General features: G+C 35.4%; 3 protein-coding genes across 3 annotated transcripts; 1 reads left to right on the forward strand and 2 right to left on the reverse strand.

The window, feature by feature from the left end:
• Positions 1–69: 69 nt before the first annotated feature.
• LOC122823426 (cytochrome c oxidase assembly factor 3 homolog, mitochondrial) lies at positions 70–1,908 on the reverse strand. Its single transcript, XM_044103042.1, has 2 exons — positions 1,648–1,908; positions 70–697 (listed from the first exon to the last, which is right to left on the reverse strand). Exons 1-2 carry the CDS (start codon positions 1,841–1,843, stop codon positions 594–596), a joined length of 300 nt encoding a protein of 99 aa, XP_043958977.1. The 5' UTR covers positions 1,844–1,908; the 3' UTR covers positions 70–593.
• Positions 1,909–2,714: 806 nt separating this feature from the next.
• On the forward strand, positions 2,715–6,133 carry cntd1 (cyclin N-terminal domain containing 1). The gene is made up of 7 exons (XM_044103040.1): positions 2,715–3,239; positions 3,863–3,938; positions 4,020–4,191; positions 4,278–4,440; positions 4,867–5,011; positions 5,516–5,612; positions 5,749–6,133. Exons 1-7 carry the CDS (start codon positions 3,065–3,067, stop codon positions 5,854–5,856), a joined length of 936 nt encoding a protein of 311 aa, XP_043958975.1. The 5' UTR covers positions 2,715–3,064; the 3' UTR covers positions 5,857–6,133.
• A 22-nt stretch (positions 6,134–6,155) lies between these two features.
• On the reverse strand, positions 6,156–10,452 carry LOC122823425 (E3 ubiquitin-protein ligase MARCHF7-like). The gene is made up of 7 exons (XM_044103041.1): positions 10,349–10,452; positions 9,084–9,154; positions 8,667–8,803; positions 7,960–8,126; positions 7,800–7,882; positions 7,585–7,692; positions 6,156–6,309 (listed from the first exon to the last, which is right to left on the reverse strand). The coding sequence occupies exons 2-7, from the start codon at positions 9,117–9,119 to the stop codon at positions 6,214–6,216; spliced, it is 627 nt and encodes a 208-aa protein (XP_043958976.1). The 5' UTR covers positions 9,120–9,154; positions 10,349–10,452; the 3' UTR covers positions 6,156–6,213.
• Positions 10,453–13,569: the final 3,117 nt, after the last annotated feature.

Below are 13,569 nucleotides of genomic sequence, written 5' to 3' on the forward strand. Positions count from 1 at the left end.
AATTTTGAACAAAATAAAAGCAATTGTAAATACTTCGGCTCTTGTCATTTTTACTCCGATATACAATAACTCAAACAACTTTTAAAGATATATTGTTTTGAATTCAGTACATTTATATAGCACAAACACATTTTATCAACATAAATAACACTTTATCAAGCTGATTCGTGTGTCTTTTTACCAGTGTAGTAGTATTTATTTTCATCCAAGGCCACCGTAGTATAAAATGTTCATAACTAGCTTCTGCTATGTTCCTCAAACATGGTGCAATTGCATGATTAGAAATGGAAAAATCAGGCAGAAATGCCATCAAGGCCTTCCACAGAGCACTGAAAGGCCATGTTGAGGTCAGTAGATAAGAATTTTGCGCTGACTGAAGCCTAATGAAGTTCGAGACAAATCAATGATTGAAGCAAAACAACCACCCCTTAAATCCTTGTTATCAAAACAAAGCAAAGTCCTGCTCTGTCTCGAATTAATTTAAAAAAAAACCCCACACAGCCAGGTATGGAATATTACTCAGTGCCATCCTCTCCTTATTAAGAGCAGGACAAAGCACACGGTCCATAAAGAGACTATCAGCTTGGTTTTCCTCAATTGGCTCCAGTCTTCGGTCCCTTCATTCTGGCACGCTTGGCCTCCTCATCGATTTCGTCCATGATCCGCTCCTGGGAGACTGAATAAAATGTGTAGCCATCTGATTTAAGAGCGATGGGTCAAGGCAAATGTTTGAAATCAGAAGGGAAAAATGTGATGAATGAATCAAAAGATCTACTTAGTATAACATATGAAATGGGACAACAGCATAAACAGATGTTTAAAATACTCAATTCTTAGACATTCATCATCATTCTGAAGTACAGCGGTGTGTAAAAGAATTCATTGAACTTTTCCATATTTTTTAATGCTCAAACGTTAAATTCCAATATATGTCAGTGGGATTTTATGTGAAGTGTCCAAAGTCGGAGGTCCGGCATCCTGCATGTTTTAGTTCTCTCCCTGGGATCCAATGATGGCTCGTTAGAAGGCCTAAGAAAAATAATGACATGCTGAAAATGTTGTTACTATCACCAAGGAGAGAACTAAACCATGCAAAAACAATGAAGTGGAAGGAAAAGGACAAAATTTTTACAAAGATCTCAAGATTGTGTTTTTTTCTTTTTGTTCAGCCCTATTTATCCGTAAACTAAACTAACTTCTAAGAGCAAACTTTGCTTGAGGAGAAATTATTGGCAGCATGTGGATGTGGAGGCGATTTTCTTCTATAACAATAAAAGGAAAGATTGATGGAGCGAAATTAACACTGTCCGCTAAATATTAATTTCCGGATTTTTTACTTGTCTATATTATGCTAATGAAAACATCTCAAAGTTTTCATTAGCAACATTGAGTGACATTCAATAGCAACATTAGTGAATTAGCATACTACACTATGTAAGTAAACCATAAAATCTACGTAGTAAATGGAACAGTTCCTTCCGTAAATTTAAAGACGGTTGATTATGATTAATATATTAATTAGTACTAAAATTCAGTGAGTTTTAGAACAATTTATTTATTTATTTAGTATTTTGTACACAGTAGAAGTAATATTAGCATGCTAAGCTAACGTTACGTAGTTCACCTTGCAGTTGACGTAAAGGATACAGATACCCAGCACGAGCGCTCCTATTGCGAGTCCCGTCACAAGGTTCCGCGTTCGGAGCTTTGATGTGTTCTTTTTCCACTGTTCCAGCTCCACCTGCCTGATGAAATGCATCTGATCCTGGGAAAGATTCTCTTTGGTCGGGTCTATCCTGGTGGCGAACGGAGAGTCAGACTTTGGAGGTTTCTTTTCAGCCATGTCTACGGTCAGTGGAGCGTCAGGGGGTGGTTCCAGACCACGCTACCGAGCTTTAAATCATCTGCTACTACGGAACTTAACGATGTAACGTAAATGCGAACTGCCTCAGCACATGATTGTCAGATCTTTTTTCCTCTTCCTTTTTATTGGTGGGTGGCAAATCACATTTCAGATGTAACAGCAGGAACAGATTTAAAGACAGATATATGATTAATTTCTTAATCATATATTAAGAAATATATGATCAAGCGAATACTTTTGTATTTTAATCAAGCGAATACTTTTCAAAAGTGTCCCGTGGCTCTTTGGACCTTCCACGTGACTTTTAATAACTGGCTAAAATGAAAAAGAACCAGCTATTGTTTTTAAATTTAAACATAAAAACAAGAGTTTTAGGAGTTTTTCCTAGAAAATAATAAAAATTAATGACAAAAGTACCAGTTGTAGTTTCAATTTCCCAGAAATATAAAATTTTTATCTCAAAACAAAACAAAACAAAACAAACAAACAAACAGAAATAAAATGGAAACACGTTATAGGAAGCATATTTCCTATATAATATAAAAATATTCAGTTTTGCTGGACTCATAGCAAACAAGGTATTTTGACTGTAAGGTTTGCTGATCCCTGCTCTAAACAAATTAAGAGCCATTATTATTGTTGAAGTAAAACCAAATATGCCTATTTGTGTTGTAAAAGTTGTTCACCGTGGATTACGGGTTTACTTTAGAAATTTACTTTATAAATTCCCCATGGAGATTTTCAGAATAAATGGGATTTTTGTCTTTAGACAATTGGCTGCTATAATCATGTGATTTACATTTACACATATGAGCTTCACAGATTTTAACTGACTGTCGAGCATATATGAGAAAGATTCATCAACATTTATTGAATGCAAACCTTTGTGTTTGTATTAAATTGAGACCGCGGTTTCCAATACTAGTCTACTTGTGTCGGATTTACGGACATGCTTGCCTTTCACAATATGGCGGATGCTTTTGCGTGTCCGGTGCGGAGTAAAAATCGGGTACGTTGGTTCCTACTAAAAAAGATCCTGGAAAGGAGCTTTCGTAACAGTGCCATCTTGTGGTAGATATCATTCCCAGGCGAGAGGTAGTGTTTGTATTTCGGAACAGAGTAAAATGTCAATTATGTTTGTAATGTAACACTTAGTATCTCGTAGAACCGCACGTTAAACGTTAGGTTTGTCAAAGCAGGATGTCAAAAACGTTAGTTTATTTTCCGCGTCAACGTGGCGTCGCACGTCTAAAGTTTGGCGAAACTCCCTTCGACATTCTCAGTGATTTCCTCAATAATTTAAACAACATTAATAAGGATTATCTGGATAGCTTACCGGAATGGAGCGGAACCTTTAAACAGAAAAAAGTCGTTGGTAAGTAAAAAATATTTTATAAAATTAAGCCATCTTTTTTTACGTATCATTGTTGACTATAAAAAAAGGACGGAAAATGTTTTCTTACTCTTTAAGTCTTAAGTTTTGCTAAAAGAAAAAAAAGTTAAAAAAAAACTATAGCACTTTTTACTCGTAAAACTCTAATTGTACCATTATGTTGGATATACGATAACAGCCGTTAATTTTGTTCAGTAAAACTATTTTTAAGCAATATTTCCCCATGTATAGTCGCTCATAACTTAAAATTAACAAAATATGCTTTCTATATTGTTTCATTTTTTTTTCTTTACCTTGAGTAAATAGAGAATACTAGTATATTTTCTCGTTTTTGGAAGGTGACAGAAGCTTCACCAGTGTTTTTTTTTTCTATAAAAAGCTGCTTATATAGAACTTTAGAAAAAGAATGTATCTTGAGAACAATTTTTTTCTGCATGTTCCTGTAATGTTGAATTATTATTTCTATAAAACACAATACTTTTCCTTCACAGATGTTTGCTCTACATAAAATTAACTTGTCAATGTAACACAGAATTATTGAAACGAAAAACACCTCGGTTTTCTGAATTTATATACTTCCATCCTAAAGTCATCCTGTTTCCTAGAATTCATCTTCTTGATCACTCAAGAACTGAAACTTGATCCATCAGTAGGATACCATGCCATTGAACTTCTGCAGAGGTAAGAAGATGACGCACCTCTTGCTTTCCTTTTCACATCTTATTCATTATTAATGCAGACAGTCTTTTTAATCTCTTCTAGGTTTATGGTAAAGCATGTCGCAGATATGCTTGCCAATATCCCAATTCAAAGTGTAGCTATTAACAAGGCAAAGAGTTATGGGGATCTGATTTTTGACAATCTCAAAGATAAATTCCCTCTGATCCTCTTCTCTTGTGTGCAACTTGCAAGCAAACTGTTTTTGCATTGTCATGTAAGTGTTTTAGTGCAGTTGACTGATAATTGTCAATATTTTCAAATAATAAAAAAAGACTTTACAGGACTTTTTCTTCATTGCAGATGATAGACGCCTCCACTGCTGTACAGTTCCTGCATTCTCTCGGCCTCAGTGTTTCCAAACAGACCCTCTTGGATTCAGAGCTGATGGTCTTTAAAGGCGTTGAATACAGACTCAATGTCCTTAACTCTCTGACGTACATGGAAGTCATTCTGGAGGTCCTTGGTAAGATGTTTTGTTGATGATGACTAATTTACATTAGGAATGTACCGTTCAAGTTAAAGGTTTGCATACACATAATGGGAATAAATTTCATGTGAATTTTGATCTTTTAATTTGTGCACTTGAAATGTTTTCTTAGGGTGGATTTATGCAACAAACAACTTTAATAGATTTTTAAACATAAGAATTCAGTAAATAAGTTTGAATTGATATTAGATTTTCTCTAATCCTGTAAATTATGTTATGTGTACGGATGTTCACATAAATCTGTTTTAAATTAAACTTAAGGTTGTTAAAAAGCATTTTAGCATTCAAGGATGATCATATTCTCATAAGTAACTGTGTGAACCTCTGACTGCCATTGTAAGAGGTATGTGAATTAAAATACTTGTGATGTATATTTTGAATTTGATCGCTTCACTTTTGTAGGGCACAATGAGCCGTCCATGCCTGTAGAGCACCTTTATCACATCTGCCATAATGTCCTCCAGTACGTCACCCTGAACCAGACTACAATCTATGAGTCTCTGCTAAGAAGTGTCTCTCAGTGTGTCAGCCCGTCCAGGGAACAGAGGTATTACAATTGTCTAGCCACTGATGTTTTCTATCAGTTTAGTTTATGTAACAATATTTTCAAATTAATGTAGGTCTCTGTTGCTCCAATAGCATTTTCAAAAAGAGTTGCTGCTCGGTCAGCAACATCTGTCCAGTGACTTGCGTTCAATCTCTATAGTCATTAAATGCTCCACTGGCCAGTAGATGATGGTACCCTCCACAGCATTGGGTCATAGACACATTAGATCCATGATTTTGTTGTTGAACAGAAGAATGTCAGCTGTTAGCACTTGCAGCAAAGCCAGTTGGATTCAGATGTGTAACGATGAAGTCAAACATAAAAACACAGCAGTTTCCTATTTGTGTCTATAAATGCTGTGCTTGTATTTGTAGCTTTACATCCATAAAGCTACAAATACATAAGGGGAAGACCATTAGTGGGAAAAGCAGCTTTGTGTTTGTTTTTATAAGATGTCCCTGTCTTGCTATGTGGCCTTAATGTAAATGATTTTTTTAACACCAGGGAAAATTTTGTGACAGTGACTGAGGATCGCATGCTTCTTGGAGTTTGTGTCATTGCAGTGGCAACATACATCCTCTGTTTCAAAAAATGGAATCAGGTGAAAAACATACTTTCTATAAATAAGTATCTGTTGTATTATTAAAGTAGCCCCATGCTTCTTAGTGTTATTCTTTCTACGATGCTTTCTGTCAACACAAAACAGAGTGATTGCTCTTTCTGTGCTTATGCCACAGGTGGTTGGTGAGCTGAGCCACATCACAGGAATCAGCAGAAGAAACATCGCCGATTTTGCTCAAGTGATAATAGTGCACATTCTTGATACCAGTTCTTCAGCGGCGTAGACTAGGAAACTCACAGTAGTGACGCTGTTAGAAGTTCAACTTATGTAGATGGAAAATGTCCAGCATGCAATTTAGGGGAACAATTTCTCCATCCCCGAAAACGAATTACAATTGTGTTCTAGGAATTTTAATGTGTTTCGGGAAATGCCACTTTCAATTTCTGTAAATGTTATATTTATTTTGCTGATCAGAAAAAAAAAATGAAAAAGATTTGTAAATTATTTTTGGTCTCACTTTGTTGACATATTTCATAATAAATCTCATCCTGTTTCATCTCCTACATTGATCAACTCACCAGAATTGCTTCACCGTTTATTGTTTAGTTCCACAGAGATTAAGATGGACTTGGCTTCTTGATTAGGTATCAGGTGTGCGTGGATGAACATTTAGTATAACCTCCCATCCTACAGTTCTTAGCGGGCTCCCTATTCTGTTGAAATAAGTTGTGTACACCTGTAAAAAACAGAAAGAGAGAATTTTATAAAAACGTTAAAGATTCCACTGCAAGTCTCTGGAGGTTGGAAATACAAATGCATGACTGATAAATTAGATTATCATTGAAAGATAATCTGTTTTAATCATTTTAAATTAGAAGGTAACTTGCATATACATTTATAACAAATAGAAAAGATACCACATGGGGAAGACTACTGACACCCTCGACAAGAAGGTAAAGTCAAATGAGTGTTTGTTAAAATAACTTGCTGCTCACAATGCCATTTTCGAACACTTTAATGGAAGGCTAATAAAAGTGGACTGTTCTGTAGTCAAAAGTCTGCTTTTCAGGAGTAAGTAATTTTTATTTTTTTAATTTGTTTATTTATTTTTTCAGAAATCAAGATTCCACACTGGAGGAAGAGTGGAGAGGCACAGAATCAATTTTCCTTAATTTCCAGTGTGAGGTTTTCACAATAAATAAACATTTGAAGATCATTTCATCTGTCTTTTGGGGTCCACTGTGCTTTATCACGTTCAAAGTCAATATTGTCTCTCAAATTTCCAGTGGAAATTAACACCTGCCAATGGTCACCTGCCAAAATTTTGCAAAAATAACTTCACTAATGTATTAATTCATGAAAATTGACTCTAACCCAAATACTGTTGGGCTGAAATACATTGACAGCCTTTTGTGTATTGAAAACCATTTATAATTATCCATACTATCATTGTCCCTGCTACTTGTGCACCCTTTTCTTCCAGAGTTTTTCCTTTTGCTTAATTTTCTAAATACTTATGGCATTACATGAGTACTTAGCTTCTCCAGCAATCAACTTGTGACCTACTTTACCTTTGAGCACTTTTAAAAACTGCTTGCTTGGTAACTGTCAAGACAGCTGTCTTCCCAATGATAGTATGCCATACCATTTTTGTTTCACAAATATTTTGTTATCCTTGCTTAGTATTCTAAATTTCATAAGAAATTTAATTTGGGTTTTTTGTTAGCGTGTTAGCCATAATAATTGAAATTAACTGAATAAACCATATATGAATCTGTGTGTAACTAATCTTGAATTGAATTACTGAAATAAATTTTAAAAAATTCACAGATTTTCTGATTTCTTGCTAACCTCACTTATTCAAACTAAACTATTTAATTGGGGCTTCTTTCCAATAAACTGGAACTATGTTTTGGGGGTCTTCCAATTCTGAGATTTTGGTAAACCTGTATTTCACACTGCAATAAACTCACTGAATACATAAATGCAAGATTAGAGGATATTGTATTACCATAGGTGATAACCAAAGTGCTTTGTTCATAAACAACACAGTACTCAGGAGTTCTAGTTCCGACATCAGATGTTCCACTTCGAATATGAGTTCTTCGAAGTTTCTCTGCTGAAAATGTTAGGACAGCATATTTTCAAGAAATACTCCTTTTAATAGCTGATATTTTCCTGTTCTACGTTTTACTTTGTTAATTAAGAGCTCCTGTGAGTGTTTACCTCTGCCTCTTGCTGGTTGTTGTCCACAGAGCAAAATGTTTTGGTGCAAATCTCACATCTCGTGGCAGCACCCCAGGTGGACCCTGTAAAAAGTGTTGGCAGGTCACCCAGCAACATGATGGCAGACTCACTTTTAATCATCTGCCTTTCCGCAGCTGACCTGACTGTAGCCGGGTCCTGACCCATGTTTTCAGGCAACTGCAGTGAATATATCTCAGACTTCCTGAACACTGACAGGGCGACAGGAGGGGGTCGGCATCTGAATGGTCTCCATAGCAGATGCGGCACTGGTTGTCCTCATTGTCATGTGATACATCGTCTGGTGTACTGCATAGACAAAGTGATCCAGTCAAGAGTGTGCAATATGACACCCAATCATTCCTGTACCTTGTAGAACTTCCTATGTGTTTTCATGAACTAACTGATCAATACAAGAAATCATAAATGCGGTGTTTTGCTGTGCAGGAGATACAGTTGAAATAGGCTAATAAATTGATCAATAATTTATTGATCCGAATTATTGATTAATAAGTTGATTGGCTTTCATAGCCAGCAGCACAAGGCTAATAATAGAAGCAAATAGTTGCTTCTAAGACGACATTTGCACCTTATTTACATGTATTTTCCAAAATGCCGCGTAAGACCACAGCAATCTTATTGAAAAGAGTTTGATATTTTAGAATAATGTTATCACTCTTCACTGTTATTACACCAATTACATTCCTAAGGAGGCTATTTTTCAGTTGCTGTTTTTTTTTGTTTGTTTATTTTAAGAAAATAACATCTTATTAGATTGCAAGAAATCAATCCTGCAATTGATTTTGGTTGCAAGAAATCAAAAAGTAAAACGTTTTCTTTTGTGATTACCTCTCTTTGTGATCGCAGGCAACATCATTTTTTAAACTTTCTGGTGATTGAGCTGCTTCATCTGTAGCTGTGGTCCATTGACTCCGCTCATTTGCTGACTCAGGTAATGGGCTGTCCTCAGAGGTGTTGAAAGATAACTGAAAACGGCCACCACAAAATGTCTTAATTTATTAAAACGTCTTTAAAGATTTGACAGTTCTTGACATGTTTACCCCTGTCTCACAGTTTACATTATACGGTTTCTATGGCTAATTAGAAGACTGGCTTTAAGTGAATAACTCTGCAGTGTTAACCTTCTACCCTTCATGTACTGTAAGTAAAGTCACATCGTTAAATCCAGCTCCCCAAAAAACTTTAGACATTCCTATCAGGTTTTTAACATTTTAGATAAACAAGAGATCATAAATGTGTCATTACCCATTGACGGATACGTTTCCACAACTTGTTAAACATTTTTGAAGATCCTCTTCTTTGCTACTTAATTTAACCTGTAATACAAAAGGAGTTACAGTCTTTTTTTTTTTTTACATAATTGTAACAGAGCAAGTGGAGCTATAGTACCTTGTTTTATAGAAGTAATAATCGCAATTCTGAGCAAAACAAAAGTATTTTTAACAGAACTTTAATTAAACGTGGAACGGGGTGAGGATTCCTGAAGTTGAATTTAATGAGAAATGGGTTGGAAACTTAAAAACACTGTGATTGACCATGGGGACACACATGTAACATAATTTCAGTGCTGTGGAAAATTCCTCCTTGTGATGACATAATTTTCTCAACATTACTGTGTCCGATCAGCTGATGCGATAGAACCAGATGAATTTGAATCGTCTGTCTCAAAAGGTCAGATTTGTCTAATTTAACTGTTACAAGATCATAAGACTACGTATTAAAACATTACTAACAACTCAACAAAATAATCCTAAAGTTGGGAAAGAATTGCTCCACATTGCACTGGAACACAGACTAGCTTGCTAATTTTGGATTTTTTTGAAAATAAACAACTCTTTGTTTATTTACTTTATTTGAAATGGGAAAACAACTGAATCCGGACTTCATTTAAATACATGTTTTTTCTGAAAAGCTTAGACAGAAACGCCCATGAAGATAATTTCAAAACAAATGTAATTTACTCGGTATTGTTATAAAATTTTTGTTCTGGCTATTTTTCAAGTTAAATATATTTTTACCACAAAAATAAATAAATAAATAACTAACTAACTAACTAACTAACTAAATAAATAAATAAATAAATAAATAAATAAATAAATAAATAAATAAATAAATAAATAAATAAATAAACAACATGACTATCCAATCAACCAAGCATTTTTCATTACGTAAACAACTGGTCTGGGATTAAAATCTTTATTATACTTAGTCTTGCTATTCTACTTCAATGTCCATCTAAGATCCACTGTAAATATAGAGATGCAAAATATGCCACCTTGTGGCTAAATGGCTTAAGAATCTCAACTTAAACTCAACTTAAATTATGAAACCTGACCATTTTAATTGAGAGGACCTTCTGTGAGTAAAAGAAGCAAGGGGCTTCAGGGAAATGGCAGAGATCATATCAATTCTCTACTTCATAAATCTTCAAAAGAAAATATTGACAGTTTTAGGTATAAGAATTATAGACACAAACTGAGAAGAAACAGTTTCACAGCAGTTTTACTTACTTTTCAAATGAACAGTTGTGGAGAGGTCAGCTTTCACAGGGAGTTGTGGAGATTAATGCTTTAAATGATCTTGTCAGTGTTTTTTGTTTTTCAAATGATGTGTTTCTATGGAGATAAGAAAAGAAGCCTGAAATGTTGCAGAGTGACCCAAAATATCTCTTTTCAGATTAGAACACATTTGTCAACTGCTTTTGGAAATCAAGTTTCCAAAGTCTGGAGGAAGAAGGGAGAGACATGGAATCCAAGTTATGTATTGAGTCATGTCATCTACTGATGATGGTGCTCTGTGCTTTTTCAAGTCCAATCTTAGCACAGCTATCTAAAGACTTCATGTGTCTGCTGACAAGTTCTATGGAGATGCTGATTTAATTTTCCAGCAGGAGAAACTACTTCCTCACATTGCCACTAGTACCAATACCTGCTGTAATGAGGAGGATGGTTTTGCTGTTCTTGATTGGGCAGCAACCTGGTCTGACCTAAACACCTAAGAGTCTTTACAGTATTGTCATGAGAGTGACCCAAGCCTCTAGGCCCTATTAAATAAACCTGGTCTTCTTTAACACAGCTGGTCTTCAGCTGGGTCACAGCCTGATCACCTCCGTGCCATGCTGCATTTATGCAGTAGTTTATGCAGAAGTTGGTTAAATCACATACTGATACTGTGTTGTGGCTCATGGACATACATTTCAGTAAGCTGACATTTCTGCATTCTAACTCCTTTTTACTGCTTATTTGTCATATTTTCAGAGGAACTGAATATCTTGGTAATGTTCTTTGTGTTAGCAAGATTGTACCCGAATCAATAATTCAGTGCATAACTAAGCGCTTTAAGTAAAAGAAGAAGGTTGAACTGCTCACACAGAGAATCCAGCTGTAAACACTTACTTACGCTTAGATGGAGACTTTTGCGTTTTTGTCTGGTCATAAAAAGAGCAGCAAAGAAGACATTTCTGTCTAACAAAAAAGATCAAAGACACTCGTGTTTTCAAAGAAGTACCATGTTTGGGCTGTTGAGACTTAATAAGGCCCTTCTCAGACTGGCTGAGACATCTAGAAAAAAAGACTGTATGAAGAAGAAAACTTGAAGGTTAACATGATATGTCTGACAATGAGGCATCCAGAAGCCATTCATGTGTGGGTTTGCCTCCAAACAAAGAGTGGTCTTGCTCACAGTTTTGCCTAAAACAGTGCAATAAAGAATGGGATGACAACACCCTTTAAGGAGCAAATTGGTATTGAACCTTGTCTGACCTAATGCTTTGTTTCAGCATGTCATGAGGCAAAAGACATCAAAATATTTTGGTTTTGCCTCATTAGACAGGTCCATTCTAGCTCTCAATCCCATTTAGAACCCGTTGATTTTTCTCCATTTACTTGAAGGCTAAGAACCTTTGAAACATGCAAAATATTTTTTAACCAAACTTTGCTATATTGCAGAAACAAAAAGAACTAATAATACTGAAAACCATATTTATTTCAGTTTTAAAATGTTTTACCATAACTGTATTGATTTTAATCCGCTCTGTTCTTGTCATTCCCAGTGGCTAGCTTGACAGTTTGAGCTCTTAATTCATTTGATCTCTTCATGTAGTCATTTGAATTTTCATTTCCAACTTTTAAGGTTTAGATTCAGGTTCACAAACAGATTAAAGTTTTTTTTTTTGAGTCCGAAAGAGCAATTATTGTTACAGTAAATGAAAAAAAAAACTGTTGTAAAAATTAAGAGACATACAGTCAAGTTCTAAAAGTGAGGGACAATACAGTCTGCCAAAACAACATCAATAGCAGTCCATACAAGATTGAGCACCAACACTGTATATCATCATCAGTAACATATGTGGAATAAATAAAAACAAAAAACTGCCTATAAACCCAACAATCTGATGCAAAGACCTAATATGTAAATTGAGCTCAAGATCAAAGTTTATCAAACTATGGTACTAGCACATATTAGATTTTATTGTGAGTGATAAAGAAAATTTGAAATGGAAAGGAAGAAAATTATTTTATACATTTGAAAGCGATTTTTGTTCATGAACTCTAATATAGTTCAGCATTGCTTATGTTTTTATGTTAGAAAATTATGTTTTAAGTGTATTCTTCAATCAAGTTGAATCTTGGAATTATTCTGCACACTGTGAATCTGCCTTATTCGATATTAAACAAAGCAATCCTTTGTCTTCTCTCCGCTACATCACCCAGCCATGTGCAACTGATAAAAGCAATAAAGACCCAGACTGTAAGTTCTTTATGCCTCATAGTGCTACCACATCTGGTGAGCCAAAGTAGCCGAAGCTCCAGTAGATTAGCAGAAGACCCAGAGTCAGAAATGACTGAAGCACCTCTCTGGCTCCCTGTGACTGTGATGATCCTGTTTCAGGCCCCCTCATTAATCTTTTCTCCTCCTGCAGTCTGTTAGAGGAAGAGCGGACTCCACACTCACCTTCAGTGTTTTCTTTCTTTATATCCATGCGGAGGGGAAGATCAGGGAACTGCAGAGGCTGAGAAATCTCTGCAGGGACTGAGTCAAAGCCAGGACAAGCATATGTGTTTCCAGAGGTGAGTGGAGGCTTAAACACTCTGCTATCTGTGACCACTTCATCCATCACTCCAACTGACACACAGGGCTCACATACACATAGTTAGTCTAGAACTGTACACACACAAAAAAAGCACGTTTTTTTATGCTCTTCATTAAAAACAAAATACAAATGCTTATCATCTGGACCTTGTTATGGCATGTATGCTATGTGATCATGCCTTCAATCTAACAAATATAGAAGAGCGTTTCTTTAAAAATGATTTTGTGCAATAGGAATACAGCATTTTATATTATTAGAAATGACAAATATTTGTGTTCCAGATGTACAACATAGGTGTCACTAGTAAACCCATTGTACTGGAAAAATGTCCCAGAATATTTCTTCTTTGCCACAGTAAAATTTCTGATCACTGTCCAGATGCCACGAGAAGAGTATCTGACTGCTTGGAAGGAAAATACAAAGAAGCCTAAAAATCATTCACAGTAGCCTATCATTTGTACAAATGCAATATTGATATGTTGTGCGCTCATTCTTTATAAATTGACAATAAAAATGCGGAACATAAAAGAGATGTTGCAGATACTTTGTCTGCAACATCTCATTTTCAACATTATCATTTTACAAAACAATAACTCTGCACCTGTCATAATCTCAGGAATTATTATGACAAATATGTGG

This window comes from Gambusia affinis, linkage group LG20 (assembly GCF_019740435.1).
Source record: "Gambusia affinis linkage group LG20, SWU_Gaff_1.0, whole genome shotgun sequence".
NCBI lineage: Eukaryota > Metazoa > Chordata > Actinopteri > Cyprinodontiformes > Poeciliidae > Gambusia > Gambusia affinis.

Bases quoted from the DNA above. Each gene is read 5' to 3' on its own strand.
- cntd1 (XM_044103040.1), top strand. From the start codon at position 3,065: ATGTCAAAAACGTTAGTTTATTTTCCGCGTCAACGTGGCGTCGCACGT. The intron at 3,939-4,019 runs GTAAGAAGATGA...AATCTCTTCTAG, and splicing joins GCCATTGAACTTCTGCAGAG to GTTTATGGTAAAGCATGTCG. The intron at 5,613-5,748 runs GTGAAAAACATA...CTTATGCCACAG, and splicing joins GTTTCAAAAAATGGAATCAG to GTGGTTGGTGAGCTGAGCCA.
- LOC122823426 (XM_044103042.1), bottom strand. From the start codon at position 1,843: ATGGCTGAAAAGAAACCTCCAAAGTCTGACTCTCCGTTCGCCACCAGG. The intron at 698-1,647 runs GTATCCTTTACG...CTCTTAAATCAG, and splicing joins AGCGCTCGTGCTGGGTATCT to ATGGCTACACATTTTATTCA.
- LOC122823425 (XM_044103041.1), bottom strand. From the start codon at position 9,119: ATGTTTAACAAGTTGTGGAAACGTATCCGTCAATGG. The intron at 8,127-8,666 runs GTAATCACAAAA...TTGTCTATGCAG, and splicing joins GCCTGCGATCACAAAGAGAG to TACACCAGACGATGTATCAC. The intron at 7,883-7,959 runs GTCAGCTGCGGA...CACTTTTTACAG, and splicing joins CAGGACCCGGCTACAGTCAG to GGTCCACCTGGGGTGCTGCC.